Source organism: Neopsephotus bourkii, unplaced genomic scaffold, assembly GCF_033783945.1.
Source record: "Neopsephotus bourkii isolate Nb327-2 ecotype Australia unplaced genomic scaffold, CSIRO-AGI_Nbou_v1 NB_1780, whole genome shotgun sequence".
Classification (NCBI taxonomy): Eukaryota; Metazoa; Chordata; class Aves; order Psittaciformes; family Psittacidae; genus Neopsephotus; species Neopsephotus bourkii.
The window spans coordinates 1,635,117-1,653,471 of NW_026902254.1; the positions used below are offsets into that span (position 1 = coordinate 1,635,117).

Here is an 18,355-nt window from a genome sequence, read left to right on the forward strand (position 1 = left end):
TTCCTTACCAGAAAGAGGTTTCTTAGTAGTGTGCTGAAAACAGTTATTAGGCTATCAAAATCCCTATCTCTCCCTAAGCTTGAATGTATTACCTGGCTGCAGACCACCATAGGTGTTTTCTCTATCAATTTACATTGATTTCATTTGAGGTTGAGAATATGTATTGGCACCAAAGAGCTTTTCCCAGGTGACAAGGAGTGCTCTAGAATAATCTTGAAGTAAATAGTCCACACGCTGAAAATAATTTATCACAGTTATCCTGCAGCTTTGTAATATGAAAGCATCTTTGTTATTCTTTAAAGGTTACATTACATAAGGTAAAAGGAGAAGTTAGCACTTCCATAAGCTTTGAATAATGATGGGTGCAGCTCTGAGCTAGAGGTGGTTGAAGCCTTAACTGTTTGGCTAGTTACACTTTCTATTTATACTGCTGTTATGGGCCTGACTGAAACAAAGCTGACTTTCAGTTAAGTGCATTTTACAAAACGAAAACGGCTTAAAATACCTGTTTCTTGAGAACAGGGCAGAATGAATAAAGGACATGAGCTACTACTTCCTTATGCTTACCTACGTGGGTAACTGTCTAGAATTCATTCATTCCACCCTTTCGCTATTTTGTATTTCTTCCCTGTTCTTTAGGAGGAATGTGAACATCAGGAACATAAGTCCAGAAATGTCCTTTATTATTTCAGGAAAACAGCATTTAATAATTTTTGGTTTCAGAAGACAAAAAGCCTTAAAAGCTGTTGTAAGTTTTGCCAGTGGAAAGGAAGGGGAGTGAAATAGATGATGTCTTTTATTGCATTTATTTTGATGGAGCTGAATCAATGGCTTAATTTCATGTGAGACGTAGGTCACTCATTGTAAAAAACAGCGCTTTGGACATTTGATATGCTACCATCAGATGTGGGATAAAAAATGTAAGACCTGCCTGGCCAGAACAAGGACTAGTCTGTCTTGGTATTGGCCTCCAAGCTATGGCTAGGTACCTGAATGCCTAGAATTAAGGGAATTCATATTGTATGCAAACAAAATGCTATTTTAAATATTTAGAGGTTTACACTGTGCTAAGTTCGTCTCAACCCCTATAGCCAACCAACTGGTGCTCCAAGTCTATGGGTCACAGTTACAACCTAGCAGTTGAAGTTAAAAACGGTCAATATTTAAAATGGGCATAAAAATTGGGAAAACGACTGCATAAATAAACAGTAGGCTAAATCCTGCAGTCATTGCTGAAGTTGTTGCTACGTCGAGCAGAGTAGATGCTACTCCAGCTAGCAATTGCTGTTAATACTCTTGTCAGAATGGGACTCACTAAAAAAAGATTAAGGTAAATTTCTGCCTTGGAAAGGTCCAGGAAATTCCTGAACATCAAGGTTATTTCCTGTCAATGCAAGTGCCAATTGCCAAAAAGAAGGTGGACTGTGGGGCCCAGAGCATGAACGTGTGTTGGGTGATTCCACTGCCGCCTGTGTGCATCCCCGGCTGTAGGCTCCCCGGCTGCGAGGCAGGCTCCATCCATCGCCCATTCTCCTTCTCCGAAAGTTTCCCACACGTTGGCAGTTCCTCAGCTTTCCAGCCAGCCATTAACCGTCGGGGCTGTTTTGTCTACAGCTCGCTATCTTTCCCGCCTCCCTGTCTAGGGAACATGTTCTGCCGCATGTTGTTAGATAGATGTCTCTATCAACACGGACGTCAGCTCCGTGTCCCTCACTGCAGCCAGCCCTGCCGGGACTCCCTGCCCCTCTGCAGGGCCGTGGCACCGCCCGGCTAGCCTCCCTTACTCTCATCTCTGCCCTAGTTCCTGGCTCAGTATACGCTAAGACCCCCGTGCCCCGCAAAGCCTCTGCAGCCTTTACCCCCCGGCAGCCTGCTTTCTCCATGGGTAGTCCAGGCTCCCCAGCAGCAGGTACCCCCTCAGCCGACGCCCGGCGGCACGGTGAAGGCCGGCGGCCCCGCTCCGCCCCCAGCCGCCGGTGGAGGACGGGCCAGCCCCCAGCCTCGGAGCTCCCCCGGGGAAGCGGGACCGCCTGCCTGCAGCACCTGGAGGGCGGCGGGGCGATGGAGAAAGTCGTCGGTTCCCCCTCCCTTGGCGGCAGCTACCCGCAGAAAAACGCCGAGATCCTCAGTAGCCAGTACGGCATCAACCTGTTCCTGGCCGGGCTGCTGCTCACATTTGCTTGGGCTGTGCATGCTGTGGGCATCAGCAAGAGCCACCTGCTCTCCTACCTCATCACGCTGATGCTCATCCAGCTCCTGTGGATGCTGTGGTACCTCTGCAGGAGCTGTACGCAGAGGAGGCTGATCCGGGACAAGGACACGCATGCTGGAGCCCGCTGGCTGAAGTGTGAGTACTGGCTGGTGGCACAAAGTGTGGTACTGAGCTGGGAACATCTGTGCCATCGCCTGTCTCTGCTACCACTTTTTTACCCTCTCCATCCCTACCAGCAGGCATCCTGGTATTCATGAACTTAACGCACATGCAGTGCGCTCTAAAGTAAATATATACATAAGCTGACCACACTAGGAGATTGTATGGGAAAGCTGTTTGCTAAACATCCTTGCTTTCCAACTTACCATTTACAGTGCTGAAAGCTCCAGTGCCTTTTTTTTCCTTACCAAGCTGGTGTGGCAACACTTGAAAAATAAAATACAGCTAGTGGAGGAGGGAATTTTGTTGGTGTCATGCAATCCTTTTGGAATTATCACCTTTTCCAGACAATGTAATCCAATTTACTTTAGGCTACTTTAGTCAGAAAAGCCATCAAGTGCTCTCTATACTAATGTGTATAGAGATTACCATTTATATGTGCACAATGATGCCTTAGAAACACCTGCAGTTAGAAGAGGACAAAATTCCCTGGCCAGATCAGTTTGTAGATTAGTACATAAAACATCCAAACAAGGAATCTAAAGCTAGCATTAGCTTGTAGGAAAAGTGTACAAGTCTGCAAGGGCAGTGGTGGGATGCGATGGTCCCTTTGTGCAGAGTCTGATGTGTGCTAGGGTGAGGATGTGTAGGTGTACTGAGAGAAGGTAGATGGGGAAACCTTACAGGGTAATAGTGACAGCAATGATATGTTTCTGGATCCCAAGAAAAAGAAACAACCTACATCAGCAACATGTAGAGTAATAGGCAAGCCCCATGTTACCAATCTCTTTTCCAGTTTCAGCACTGTAAATGCTAGGTTGGAAAGTAAGTATTTTAAGTGGAGTGTTGTAAGACATCTTTTCCATAAAATATTTCCTACCTACTAGCAATGAGACAACAGTTATTTATCACAGCAGCTAATGATGTACCTAAATGAAAATCCCAGGATCATCTAAAACCTGGATGTTTTGAGAAGTAAGATTGTGTTGTGGAAATGTCATTTGTTCTTGGTCTCAGTGCTTGTGTGTCTTTCATTTTCTTTGCAACTGTTAACAATTGTTCTGTATGAATTGCACAGGGAAAACCTTACTTTCTTTTTTTAACGTCTAGCATACAGCCATGGTCTGTGGACTCTCTCCTGAGATGTATGGAGTTCATGTAACAACTGTTAAATTGTTCTCCTTGATTATTCACTGTTTTCCGAAACAATAATCACTTCTCAGTCATTTTTCATTTATTGGCTCATGTGGCTTACAACCTCCCGAAATTCATTAATGCAAGGCTTAACTCAATCCTATTTTGGACCAAGCTATGCTTTTGTTATTTAGAGGGTGCCTTTCCTCTCCTACAGCAGGACCCCTGCCCTTTTGGCACAGCATTCACAGCATTTCATTTGTCCTACAGGATATAAGGAGTCACAGAAACTTAGAAATAAGATACTGGATTGAACTACTAGGTTACCTTACCCATTTCTTTTCCCAGCACAGGATGACTCTTTGTACTAGCTTCTCAAGTGGTGCGGCTTCCATGGCTTCTCTTGGATGTCTAGGCTGCAATTCAACAAATTCGCCCTTAGGGAGAGACCTACACTTTTCTATTCTTGGAAGTTTCTTGTAGTTACAAGAAGCCTGTACAACTCCTTTATCCTCTGTTGATGAAAGAAAACTTATTTGAGCTAAGGGAAAACTCAGGTAGCAATTCCTCTGCCAAAAGCTCCCTTGCCCTCCTCCTTATCAACGGTTTTATCACAGAGATCTTTTATCTGAAAGACTAGAAGTCCAAATCAGAGAAGGGCTGGGCAAATTTTCATCAAGTCTTTCCACAGAAAGCTTGCTGCATTTTTTTACTAGCTCTATCAGCTCCATTTGAAGCGTATCACCTTGCTCTCGTTGTGAGAACAAATGTGTTAAGCAGATTAAAATGAGTGTATTTCCATGATTCCATTCAAACTGTGAATATAACTTTAGTAAAAGCAGTAGTAGTAGTAGAGCATGTTGCTATGACACGTTGAAATAGGATGATTTAACGAAACAATGAGTTAACAACATGGTTAACAATGCTAGAAGGACAGATGTCAATTTACAAGAATTGCCCACAGAAAGATTTCCTCGAGCCTTTTGTACCAACACATCAACTCTGTGAACCCTAGAGCACAGTTGTCTTCCTGCTTGTGTGGTAGATCAGGAGCCACTCTTACAGTCTGAGTGTGGGAAGTTTCAGGGGGAGCTTTGTCTTTAACAAGGTACAGTTTTCCTGACCCTATAATCTCAGGGAAGCTTAGGAAGTCCTTTCCTTGACTTACCCCCCCGAGTTCATCCCCTGTTAGGAAAAGCTCTCTGACCATCATTTGGAAGTTCAGCCAAGTGAGCCAAAGAGGGCAAAACGAAAATCAACTGGCTTCACCAATGGCTTTACTTTATCCCGCTCTCCAGCAGCACAGCATCTGTTTAACACATAAGCAGTGAGTCAACAAAAAGTTACAAAGCTTTTGGCAAACTTCAATTTGTGTCTATTTACTGCGTGCATTGGACCACCCATTATTTGAAAAATATTCCAAGTTTAGAATGGCATTTTAGCAACTGTATCATTATGGCTTTTTTCTTTTTTGTCTTGATGGTTAATAGAATTAAGCAGCACTTAGCAATATTGAAAATCCTATTCTTGATCTCCTCAAATATATATTCATATGTTCAATTAATATTTTGAAAAATACCTCTTTTTCCTTTTTTTTTTAAATAATACAGTGCTCAATAGCAATCATTTCATGTTTCTTCAACTTTTAAATAGAAATAACAAAACAGTGGAATTAATTCCTCTATTTATAATTACTGATATTTGTCCAGTATTTGGTATTAGTATATAATCCTGAAGTTCCCATCAGAGAAAGTTAACATAGAAACCATTAGCATACCTTTATGTATGGTCATTATATGTTATGCTTTGATTTTTGACTAAGCAAACTATTATGATCATTTTCTTTTGAAGCTCCTTAAATATTCATGTTGGACACTTAGTATATGCTTAGAGAGTGACCACCTGTGTGATTGCCAGAAGCATCAAGATACCATTTGAATAAATGAAATAATCAAATATTAAAAGAAATGAGTCTTATAAAGCCTTCTAATCCTTAGGGACAATGGCAAAACTATAGATTTTAATGGGAACAGACTGAACACCACTAATCTCTGATGGATGTAAAGGAAACATGAAGAGAGATACTAAGACATAAATCAAAGTGCTCAACATGAAAGAAACTTTATGGGGTTGTTTTATTGTTGGGTTTTGTTATTGGTGATGGTGGTTTCTACCCCCCCCCCCCATTGTTGGCTGGACATGGGTGTAAAACTATTCAGCTGAAATACTGATCTTGTGGAAAGGAAACAAGACAGAGTAGAACTACAGTACAAGTCATCCTTGTAAAGACAAGATGTGTGTACGGTGCATGAGACAGATCATTAATCTGAGTTTGCTCTTTATTTTTGTGAATTTAAACCCAAATGTATGCCTTGTCTTGCCTTCCCTCCTCCCATTCCTTTTAGTTAACAAGTCCCATGTGATCCTATTCTGACGAGCCTCTCTTAAGGGTAACGGAAGCAAGGATGCAGAAATTTTACATTATAAAACACGTTTTCCACCCTTTTTGCTCTGACTTTACTACTTTGCTACAGCACTTCCTCAGGGCTTGATCCCACACCATGAATTCATTGGGAAATTAGCTTACTAGTGTCATGACTCAGGACTTAAATACCTTTCTAAAACATTCTGTAAAGGCAATATATGCACAATTACCTGTGGAGTAATTGTGGAAGATTTTTATAATCTTTTTGCTTCAGATGATAGCATTTACCTTCTTACTGAAACAATTATAATACAAATTGAGTCCTTCTTACAGACATCTTTCAGAGAAAAGTGAAACAGTGCAGCATCTGTAAAGAAAGAGGCTAAACAGACACACACACACTGCTTTCACAACTAGTTCCACTTTATTCACTCAAGCATGGTAATACATAGCATACGGATATGGGTCTGAGCCATACAACCAAACAGCAACTACATCATTCCCAGTGACTGTTTTCAGTCACTATGAATTCCATTCTATAAACAATCACTCCCCAGGCTGTTTCCCAACCCGACCTTGCACCCAGACACTCCCTGGCTTACTCAAGACCCAGGCGCACTATCAGCAATTCTTCTTCTTTAATTATCTACATAGCGGGAGCAGGACAGCTTTAGATTTAAGTAGGAACAGACTTCTTAAGGTCATCTGGTTTAACACCTTGCCCAGAGCAGGTTCAGTTACCTCAGGTAAAGCTCTTTCAGAAGAATCAACTCTGATTTATTTTAGAATAATTAAAATTCTTTAAAAAAGGAAGAGAATGTATGATTTGATCTCAAGAGTAGCCTAGAATTTTGCATTTTGTGATGCCATTTGCTATATATACATAATGAAAATAGCACATGTATTTACATGTGGGCTCCAGTCCTGTTACGTGTGTTAGAGATAATACAAAATAAGCATATATAAACAACATGCATGGGCTTATACATATTCATGAAGTACAGAGCAGGGGGTTTAGATTTTGAAATATGAGAGCAAAGGTTTCTATCTCTTGGCAGAAATCACACTGTCAGTAATTTGCTATTCTTTTTATCATAAGAAATTGTAAAACAGAAACATAAAATCCTACTGGAATTCATAACCTTGTAGTTAAAATAAATGAAGTTTATTTTTGTTTAATTTTAAAGGATCAATGAAATACTAACAAAGTATACATTACATTTTAACATTTATACTTAATTTTTATCAATGCAACTTTAACAATAAATGTATTATTAACTAAATAAATTATTAAAGTAGTGTTATGTTTTATTAACACAAGTGGAACATGGTGCTTATAAGGAAGTTAGGTTATGGTCCTTTATAAATGTTAACTATTCATCAAAATCAACACAAGTAATATTATTTGTTCTGTGGGGAATTACAAAGAAATATGAAGATAATGATGCTGATCTAGATCCTAAGGTCCAGTTAAGGTCTGTTGATAGATTTTTATGTAGTCTTAATTCAAATGAACCCAAGTTAAATCCAGTGAAAGCCTAAAGAGGGAAAAAAGGCAAAAAATGTAGTCTCTGGAGTTTAGTTCAGTAATTTTATTGCCAGTAGTGCTTGGCCATACAGGTACAAACCCAGTAATTTAGTACTATATGTTGTATTATCGTATAGCTTCCCAGAATAAGTTTGTCACATTTACATTCCTGAAAAGAAAAAGACAAAATAAACAAAGGGAAACATGTATTTTGAAAGTTCTTTAGGATACAAAATACATAGAGGAACTTGTTAGAGTTTCTTTTGTGTATGTGTGGAAATAATGGTGAAATGAAATCTTTGATTCCTTTCTAGGAGAACAAACCCTACAACTCATTGTAGTTCTGGTCTCTGACTTAAAGCATAACCTCCGGAGCCATGGGGAAGGCACACCAAGTGATTGTGTTACTGTCGAGCTCTTGGGCCAGGAGACTGTAATATGATTGTTCAGCTCCCTGGAACGGTGTAGTTTGCAATGGGGCTGTATAGAGCATTAATTCATGTGCTGTATGGTTGCTTCAGTGCTACCGTTACCTGAGAGGCTGACCTTGCAGGGAGCCAGGAGCCATCTGCGAGGTACTGAGTGTTTCCAGGTCCTGCCCATTGCTGGGCTGGCTCCTCTGAACTGGCTGTGCAAGGTGTGTATTGTGATGTGCTTTCATAACATATTGGGCAGAGGCTTTCACAAATTAGAGGGACTTACTACGTTGAGACAATTATCTTCATGAACATCGATCTACTTGTATTTCCCTAAGGAAGGATACAGATATTGATTGGCTTTCATTTCCCTAAACAGATTTTAGTATATTGTACAAGTTGTCTCTGGACACTGTAACTGTATATTAATGTTTTCTAATATCTTTTTCATTTGCAGGTGGGATTACATTATTTGCAGTGATTACTTTAGTTCTAGACTCTTTTAAAATTGGATATTATATTGATTTTTCAAACTGTTTATCACCAACTGAGGGCATTTTTCCTGTTACACATGCTGTGCACACCATCTTACAGGTAAAAGTTACTGATTGTAGTTTTATATTATATCTGTATTTCTTACCAAAAATATATTTTATCTTCTTGTCATCAATGGATTTTACACTTATTTCATTTCTAAGCATATCACAGGATACTTCTAAGGGCTAAATTCTTGTTCATGTATATCCTTTCTATGTGTAAATTCAGGTTTTGCAACCTGAAACTGCTCAGCTGTAAAATTCACATGGATTAAAAAATGATATAATTAAAAAATGCTCTTCTGGAGCTGACAAGTTACATTGGTTTAATTCTAGTTCAAATTAAACATTTAACTTTCAGAAATTTCAGGCTGAAATGAGCAGCTTGGCTGAAGGCAACTCACTTGTTTCTGTAGGCAGGACTTGACAGACGAGTTCAATTCAATCTATCCTGATGCCCTATTGTGGTTTAGGGGTGGAGGCCTGATAGTTCAAAAGGGAAAAAACCTTTCCTGGCTGGTTATAAAATACTTGCACACCTTTCCTATAACAAACAAATGCGGGTTTTCCTTCTAGAAGCATTTGGGTATGCTTATGAGTGGCTACACAGTAGCAAACATAATGACTCCTGTAAAATATTCTAGCTATTTGTTTGTTGTAAGGTTTTAGGTCTATATTGTATACTCCATAGCTGATTGCTTACCACATGAATTTCTTTGAGTTCCTGTCAGCAGATTTGTAGGAAAAAAAGAAAGAAAAAGGCACTCAACTGAGATACTCACTTATAGCCAGGTCATTTAATGCACTTTCTGCAATCAGTAAGTCATTCATAAAGAATAGAAAGTTGTAGTTACATGGAAATGAGCATTTGAACAACCTTCATTTTTCTCCTTTCTCTAAGAAAAAAAAAGCATTGAAATTTAAGCAGTAACTGTGATCTCTTGTATTTTTTTCTCTGAGGGTGAAATTCTGTTTTGGTTGAAATAATCTTAATTTCACATTCTTGTAATATCTATTCTCTGTGTATTGCACCTTCTTCACTTTAACTGTAAAAACAAACCAAAGAAATTAAGACTTTTCCTCGCTGATCTGCACGCAGTGTTCTTCATTGCATTCAGTGACCCTGGGCTGCCAAGGTTTTCAGCTACTGTGAACTCGAGTGTGGAAGAAACAGTGTATTAACAATGCTGAACAAAGGGAACTAATTTAAATTGAATTCTAATTTAAATTTTACATCACCCAATGTTGTTGAATTTATCATCTGCTTAGCTTAAAAAATGAAAGCTTGAATGTTTGCCTGAGCAATCAAAGAAAAAGTTAAAAAGTGATTTAACAGCTACCTCTTACCTCAGACAAATCTAATCATGTCTTTGAAATGCCAGATGAAATAGCAGCAGAGAACATCCCTAATTATGTGTCATCTAAACACTGAAAGATGTGTTTTCTCCAGAATATGTGTCAGATTCTCTTGTGTTTTCCACTAAATGAGGCATCCTGATATTTGCCATTAAATTAACAAATAATAAAGAGATAACAGTACTGAGTTAGCAAGTAAAGGAGAAAGAAGCATAAAACTGGGACTGTTTTACATACTGCACCTGTGCAAGCAAAGAACTAACACATACCTGCCCTTCCAAGGCAGGCTGTGTATTATGTTGTGTATTATGCTCTTTCACATAATGCACAGCTTTTGTCCCTTTGGGGCAATGACTACTCTGTGAACAAATACTGGATTTTATGCTATTTCTTTACCTTACTGACTTGTCTTCTTGACTCTAATGTCTGAACAGGTCTTCAAAACTTAACGTTGTTTTTTAAATTTTGAAGGATACTTCCACCTCTGCTGTTAGATTTTACTTCACCTATCCCAGTACAGGAAATTGAACGTGGCATTGGATGAGAGTAAGGTGCTAATTTCAATTTGTTTGATTTAAGTTGAATTTTCCATTATATCTTCTAGTCTTTACATCTGGGGTTTTACAGTCCTCACACCTCCTTTTGATATACACATCAGTAGGGGAGTGAATGAACATTTCAGTGCTGGGTGGCATAGGCACCCTACATTAGTTGGCATATTTAGTGATAAAATGGAATTCCAGTTACTCTCATTACTGAAAAAGAACCCAAAGTTCTTCACACTTTCCAGACCATTTCTGGAACATCAAGGCAGGCAGATTTCTAAGAGAAACCTTTTGGACCATTTCTCTTCTAATAGCTCACCTACTGTCAAGCTCAGTATCATAGGAGCTATTCTGAGTAAATAGGACTTCCAACTGTACCCTAACATCCCTGAATAATATTGGTATCATTCTCCTTGCATTTATCAGCACTTGAAACTGGGTTTGTGTCAGCAACAATCTCTATCCTGAGGTCTCCATTATGCTCCCACAAACAGACCATCCCAGTTTTATGCTTCTTTCTCTTTTACTTGCTAAATCAGTACTGTTATCTCACTTTTTTATTGTCCAGATGAGCTTTCTGCGCTATCCTTGTGTGCAGCTGCTGTGTTCTTAATGTGTTTGTCTCAAACTGATAGTACAAACTTTTCTCTTGCTTCTTGGGTGTCCACTGTTTTATTAATCGAGTCTGGCATCCTTTCACTTATCTCTCTCCTTCAATAAAATTTTATATATTCAATAAATTAGTGAAGCCATGCCCTGCAGTAATCATATTGATGTCCACCTCTGGTAGCTTTATTTCCTTTGTCATTGAAGTAAAACCCTACCCAGATACAGAAGCAAAATATGTTTAGGAAGTCATACTGAGCCACAGACTTTGCATATGAGAAATCTCAGGCTTTTCATGCCAGAGAGGTTCTGAGTGAATGTCACAGGAAAACATGAGTTATTTCACATGCCAGGTGATGGAGCTACCTCAGTTTAAATCATCAGAGGATTTAAACATTAGTGTTTTTGTCTACAGATGCACTTGCCTTTTTGAGTGTCACACATGCTCATTGGTGTAATGACATTTCTCTGTATTCATTTCATTTAGGTCTACTTTCTGTGGTGCCATGCAAAGGATATTATCCAGTCTTTCAAAACACTTGAAAGGTAAAGGGGATCTGATCCTACATGAAATGCTAATAGTTGTAGGTGTGGTTCAACACCTACAGTTTTACTGTATGAAGGACAGCAAAAGTTTACAGAGATTGATTCTCCTCTCGACTGTGTTAACTAGAAAGTAAAAGAGCAGATAAATAGAAAATAAATCCATTTACTCTTATAATCTGTGTTTATATTTTATAATATACAGTAGTCACAGAATACATACATTTTTCTCATGAGAGAGGGAAATGGGCAATGTATGATACCACAGTGTCATTTGGATTTTTTTTGAAGGAAGGAAGCATCATGTATATGTCTTGGGATTATGCACTATATTATGTGTTCTTTATTTAGCTACTGAAAGGGAATCTGTATCAGCACCGTACAGTCAGTGCAATGTATCAGAAATATTTTTATTGATTTTTTTGGAAATCACCATTTGGAACTAGAACAAAGAAATGTATAAAAGTTTGGGTTGGAAGGGTCCTTTAAAAGTCATCTAGAGCAACCTCCCCTGCAATAAGCAGGAAAATCTTCAACTAGAGCAGGTTGCTTCGAACCCTGTCCAACCTGACCTTGAATGTTATCAGGCGTGGGACATCTACCACCTCTCTGGGCAACATGTGCCGGTGTTACATCACCCTCATTGTACAAAAATTATTCCTTACATCTAGTCTAAGTCTCCATTCTTTTAGTTTAAATCCGTTGCCCCTTGTCCTGTTGCAGCAGGGCCTGCTGAAAACTTTGTCCCCATCTTTCTTCTAAGCCCACTTTAGATACTAGAAGGCTTCTATAAGATCTCCCTGGAGCTGCCTCTTCTCTACTCTGAACAAGCCCAACACTCTCAGCCTTTCCTCCTAGCAGAGATGTTCAATTGCTTTGGTTATTTTTGTGCCCCTCCTGTGGACCCACTCCAACAGGTCCATGTCTTTCCTATGCTGAAAACCCTAGAGCTAGATGTGATGCTCCAGGTGAGGTTTCACCAGAGCAGAACAGAGGGTCAGAATCACCTCCCTTGACCTGCTGGCCATCCTTTTTTGGAAGCAGCCCAGTATACATTTGGCTTTCTGGGCTGTGAGTGCACATTGTTGGCTTATGTTCAGCTTCCATTCACCGGTATCCCCAAGTCCTTCTCTACGGGGCTGCTCTCGACCCCTTCATCCCTCAGCCTGTATTGATACTGAGGGTTGACCTGATCCAGTGCAGGACCTTACACTTGGCCTTGTTGAACCTCATGAAGTTCACATGAGCCCACTTCTCAAGCTCAGGTCCCTCTGGGTGGCATCCCATCCCTCAAGCATGTCAAGCACACCACTCAGCTGTGGTAGATGCAACAGTGCAAATGCACTGGGAAACATGACCTCCCTGGTGGTATCTTATGTACCCAAATCTGTAAGGGTTGCGCATGTTTCTGACACAAGAACTTGCTTCTTGCAGGGTAACTGATATGTCCCCTGAAACAGCAGAATACACACATTTCTTATAGAACTGAAGACTAGTGTTGGAGGCGGCAGAGCCAGCTCCAATGTGTTTTTTGGTTTTGTGAGAAGGTGGATTAATGTAGAATCATAGAATCATAGAATAGTTAGGGTTGGAAAGGACCTTAAGATCATCAAGTTCCAACGCCCCTGCCATGGGCAGGGACACCTCGCTCTAAACAATATCACCCAAGGCCTCGTCCAACCTGGCCTTGAACACTGCCAGGGATGGAGCATTCACAACCTCCCTGGCCAGCCTACTCCAGTGCCTCACCACCCTAACAGGAAAGAATTTTCTCCTTATATCCAATTTAAATTTCCCCTGTTTAAGTTTTAACCCATTACCCCTTGTCTTACCACTACAGTCCCTAATGAAGAGTCCCTCCCCAGCATCCCTATAGGCCCCCTTCAGATACTGGAAGGCTGCTATGAGGTCTCCACACAGCCCACTCTTCTCCAGGCTGAACAGCCCCAACTTTCTCAGCCAATGTAGTTTATCTGTACATAGAACATAAATGAGCAAACACAGTCACTTTAAAAATACCTGAAATTGTCAATGAGCTGACCAGTTTCTATAGGAAGTAAAATAAATTTACTTAGAAATATCATCTGTGGTGAAGGTTCTCCGTTTGTTGTGCTCTCTTGGGCAAGTGTTCAGGCCCCGTGCCAATGAGGAGGGTGATCACAGAAGACTTTGCAATGTCAGCTGGTGAAATCAGCTTGGCTAATAAGTAGGTTTTAAAAATCCCTAACTGCAAGTTTCTTGCTGAGAACAGTGCAGTAATAAGGAACTGTTCTTGGTGAAGAAACCTTATCAGCTTTGGGTGCAGGATAACCATGCCTGACAGAATGGTAGGTGATAGAATTGTGCCTAGGAAAGAGGTATGACAGCCTTCTACAAAAGCGGAGTGATGAGTGCTGGGCAACAGAGAACTATTGTGTGGATTTTGTTAGGAAGTTCTGAACCATTAGCCCACTTCTTTCACTAATGCTATTCTGTTTCACAAAGCCTGAAATGGCTTGTCAGAGACCAAGTGTCCCCAAAATGCATGGAGACCTACCTCACTGTACCAATACTTTGAATGGAATAAAGCCCTCTGTTAGCTTTGACTCTCTCCAGGAGGCAAAAATGCATAGCCCAGAAGTTAGAGAAGGAGGTATCTGTGAAGAGAGACCAGCCACAGTGAGTATGAAGAAGCACTGCAGAAGGCTTTGACATGTGGCTTGCAAAATATTAACCCTGTTTAGACTGTTCAATCCCCGTCATTTACATGAAGCTTGTCCAGCCCAAAGAGTAAAACCTATAACATAAGAGAGCATAGTAATTAATAACAGTATCCTATTAATATTTTAGTACATTAGGCCATTGTATTTCTGTAAATTTTGGAGGTCTAACATTCATTGTGCTCCAATACGGAACATCTTTAGAGATCAGTTATGATTTCTTTTTCCACTGCACTGAAAAATAAATAGTGCCATGTAGCTTGTCTACAGAAAGTTAATCCATTTAATTTAACCTATAGGGAGGTATACTCGGTGCAGATTCCTTCAGTAATTACCTTATTTTGTAGGTTTGGAGTTATCCATTCTGTGTTCACAAATTTGCTTCTGTGGACAAATGGAGTGTTAACAGAGTCAAAACATCAACTGAATGAACATAAGGAGAGACTAATCACGCTTGGTTTTGGGAACATAACAATAGGTAAGTGAAAAGGTTGGTACATTTTGGAATTCCTGCTGTAACACACTCTTGTACAAAATACTCTGTCACTGTAAGATGGGGCTGGGTCATTCACGACTATGTCAGCATAGTCATTCCTGGACAAATGGTAGTGAGCTGATAGTTCAGATCATAACAAAATGTTTTATGATCATTATCATTATCATGTATGTGATCCAGGTGGTAAGGGACCTCTGGAGATAATCTAGTCCAACCCCTGGGAGGGTCACCCAGAGCAGGTTACACAGGAACATATCCAGGGGGGCTTCGAATGTCTCCACAGAGGGAGACTCCACAACACCCCTGGGCAGCCTGTTCCAGTGCCCTGCCACCCTCAGTGTAAAGTTCTTCCTCGTGCTGAGATGAAACTTCTTGTGTTTAAGTTTATGGCCATAATCTTGGTGCATTAGGTGAGAGCAGGTAAATCAGAAATTAGCGGCTCTTCTTGATATTTCTACTAGTTAAATAGAAGCAGTTTCCTTATATTACATCTTATTATTCTGCTACCAGAATTATTACACAATTATGAACTGTGAGAAATAGCATCTGAAAGAAGGGGGAGCGAAGTAGTGATCTGCAAGACAAATCTGGCATTAACATATCATCCAGTGCAAAAGCAGTTTTTTGTCACCTCTTAACACCGTGTGCTTGAGAGAAAACAATTCCAACTTTCTCATTTCCTCTTCTCTTCTAAAATTATAGAAAACAAATGAAAAACTTCCAGGCACACATCTGAGATCAGTGCCTAAAAATGTGTTCTTCAGTATGTGCGTTTACACATTTATAAATACACACGTTGTGAAAATGCACATTAAATACATATATTTTGCAAATATGAGTAATTGTTCACTGAGATGCCTTAGGGGTTTACAATGCAAGTGACTGCACAGCAGAGAGATCAGGATTTCGTAATTCCTGTAGTTTTTCTCAAAAGGAGACGGCTGATTTTTAGCTTTTTTTTTTTTTTTAACCTTAAAACTACACTGGGACATGGACTAAAAGTATCTGTGGCTTACTTGGTCTCTTTTCTAGACAGAAATGACATTTTAATAAAGTGGGTTTGGTACTAGAAACCACACTATGTAAATAACTGATAAAAAATCACTGAGAAAAAATAAGAGTAGAACCGAGCCCTTTCCTTGTTGAGTTTGTCCTTGATCTGATCAGCAGATCTTTGGGCTTCTATAAAAGCCTTCTAAGCTGAAAGGCTGAGAACTCAAAGCCCTTGGGATCTGTTTTTTTGTGTCATAAAAAAAGCATTTTTACCAAGACCCCGCTGAAGTTTGGTGCACTTTGATGCAGCATTTGTTCATGATGTTACTATTTCTCAGGGCCTGAGCAGTGAAGTCAAAAACTATACTACAGTGAACCTGCAAAGGCTTTGTTAGATTAATGAATTTAATGGCAAGACCTTTTCTTAGGTAGCCAACTTGGTCATGTAATGTGTTTGATTGAAGTCTTACCTTTTTTATGTTTTGTTATTCTATTTATATTGTATCTATTCACTTCAAATGAGAAATCTTTATAATGGATGTAACTAATCTCTTCTTCTCCTTTAGTTTTAGATGATCATGCACCTCAATGCAATTGCACAACAACAACTCTCTGCTCTATATTTTCTCAAGGAATATATTACCTGTATCCCTTTAATATAGAGTACCACATCCTAGCATCCACAATGCTCTATGTCCTGTGGAAGAACATCGGTCGCAAAGTTGAGCACCACCAGCAACACAAAACTCTGTTCAAATTCCATGGCATAACTGTGGGAATGATTTTTGGACTAATCATCTTAACTAGCACGATAGCTGTAGTTGTAGTGTATTTAATTCAGATTGGACGTTCAAAAATCAAAAGTGAGTTGGCACTTACTATGTTTTACTTGCATGCTATCTTTGTGCTAGCTCTCATGTGCACAGCTGGAATTGTTGCCCTTCTCATCTACAGACTGGAAGACAGATCACTGGATAATTCAAAAAACCCTGCTCGAAAACTTGATGCAGAGCTGCTTGTGGGCACAGCTGCGGGGTCCTGGCTCCTTTCCTGGGGCTCCATCCTTGCCATTATCTGTGCCCAAGCGCATCCAAAATACACTTGGTATAACCTGCCCTACTCCATCCTGGTTATTATTGAGAAATATATTCAGAACCTTTTCATCATTGAATCCATACACCGTGAGCAGGACAAGGTGAATGATGATATTAAAACTCTTCGAATAGTGACTATATCTAGGGGAAACACTTTACCACTTACCCCCTCGTACAAAGAGATTTACAATGACAGAGCCACTTGTGATGATGGGGAGGTACCCTGCTTGTTTAAAAGCAGCATCTGTGGGAGAGAAAATGGTGGTGGTGGAGCCAAGGAAGAAGCAAGTCAGGAAAATAGTTCAGTCTTGCATTCAGGCTCAGATTTCTCGTTTTGCAGTAGAAACTCGGTTACTAACCACAAGAGAATTCTGAAGAACATCGCTGCATTTTTATTCCTCTGCAACCTTTCGGTAAGACATTTTGAACATAAGTCACAAATTAATAGCCAAAAGCTTCCCAACCTTTCAAGTCTGATAAGTATATTAAAATTACAAAGCTCTATAGTTTGTAGCAAGTAAATTTTACTTCTTCTTCTGAAAGAATATGTGACTTTGCCTTTGGGGAACAGTTTATTTAAATGTGGAATCTGGGAGCCTAGGCTTGCTTTAGTTGTAGTACAAGAACTGTAGCAGCAGCAGAGGCTGAAACCTCTTCAGTGTGCCCCTGAAGCAACAGGGAGGATTTTCTTAGGCATTTCTCAAACCAATTTGCAGTTCGGTGGGGTCACAGTCATTATGGGCTATTGACTCATATTGCTGGTGATTAATATTGGCCTTGCGTTCTTTCCTTGCAGCTGTGGATACCACCGGCTTTTGGGTGCCGCCCAGAATATGACAATGGACTAGAAGAAATAGTTTTTGGCTTTGAACCCTGGATAATTGTTGTGAACCTTGCGATGCCTTTCTCTATTTTCTATCGGATGCATTCAGCTGCCTCACTCTTTGAGGTCAATTGTAAGACATAGATCATATAGGGTCCCTCAGTGAACAATTGATTGAATAATTAATTAAATAAGTAGCAGCTGAATGAGTGGATGAATGAATGAGTGAACATAGCGACAGCTGCTCAATACATGGAAGATTCAATAATTCCTTTAAAAAGAAGGGACCGTAGCTAATAGCATGTAATTATTTTTTCCTTCCATGTATTTTGTTATATATGTGGTGTTATTGTATAGGTACACTTTTCAGAATCATATTAGTGTTAATATGGTTAACTCTATTTAGTAAAGTTAATTCAGTCTCATTAATCTTTGTTTTAATCATCTGGGATTTCTCCTCTATATAATTTGTATTGCTTTGTTTTCATTCACTGTGACTTTTCATTCACTGAGGCTTTAAAAAAACCCCATCTGTATTATCTAGGGGGAAAAATCTCAGGAACAGCTAAACTGAGTGCTGCTCCTGGATCACAGAGATATTATGAAAACTCCAACTCTTAATTCCTAGCACTGCTTTTATAGTAAAACCTGAAAAAAAAATTGCGTTTAGATGGGATGTGGGAATTGGTTTAAACCTCCTGAATACTGATACAAAAAATAAATCAATATATAGTTACTATTTTCTTAACTGTATAGCAAGAAATCCAGGTGAAGTAACATGTATGGTTAG

The 18,355-nt window shown here is 39.7% G+C and overlaps 1 protein-coding gene across 1 annotated transcript; it reads left to right on the top strand.

Annotated features, from left to right (window-relative positions):
- The first annotated feature begins 1,808 nt into the window (after window positions 1-1,808).
- Window positions 1,809-18,059, top strand: OTOP1 (otopetrin 1). Its single transcript, XM_061379756.1, has 6 exons — window positions 1,809-2,347; window positions 8,332-8,468; window positions 11,405-11,463; window positions 14,507-14,637; window positions 16,215-17,155; window positions 17,539-18,059. Exons 1-6 carry the CDS (start codon window positions 1,882-1,884, stop codon window positions 17,707-17,709), a joined length of 1,905 nt encoding a protein of 634 aa, XP_061235740.1. The 5' UTR covers window positions 1,809-1,881; the 3' UTR covers window positions 17,710-18,059.
- The last annotated feature ends 296 nt before the right edge of the window (window positions 18,060-18,355 follow it).

Coding starts and splice junctions, on each gene's coding strand:
- OTOP1 (XM_061379756.1), top strand. CDS start 1,882: ATGGGTAGTCCAGGCTCCCCAGCAGCAGGTACCCCCTCAGCCGACGCC. Junction 8,469..11,404: donor CTGTGCACACCATCTTACAG/GTAAAAGTTACT, acceptor CATTTCATTTAG/GTCTACTTTCTGTGGTGCCA. Junction 17,156..17,538: donor TATTCCTCTGCAACCTTTCG/GTAAGACATTTT, acceptor CTTTCCTTGCAG/CTGTGGATACCACCGGCTTT.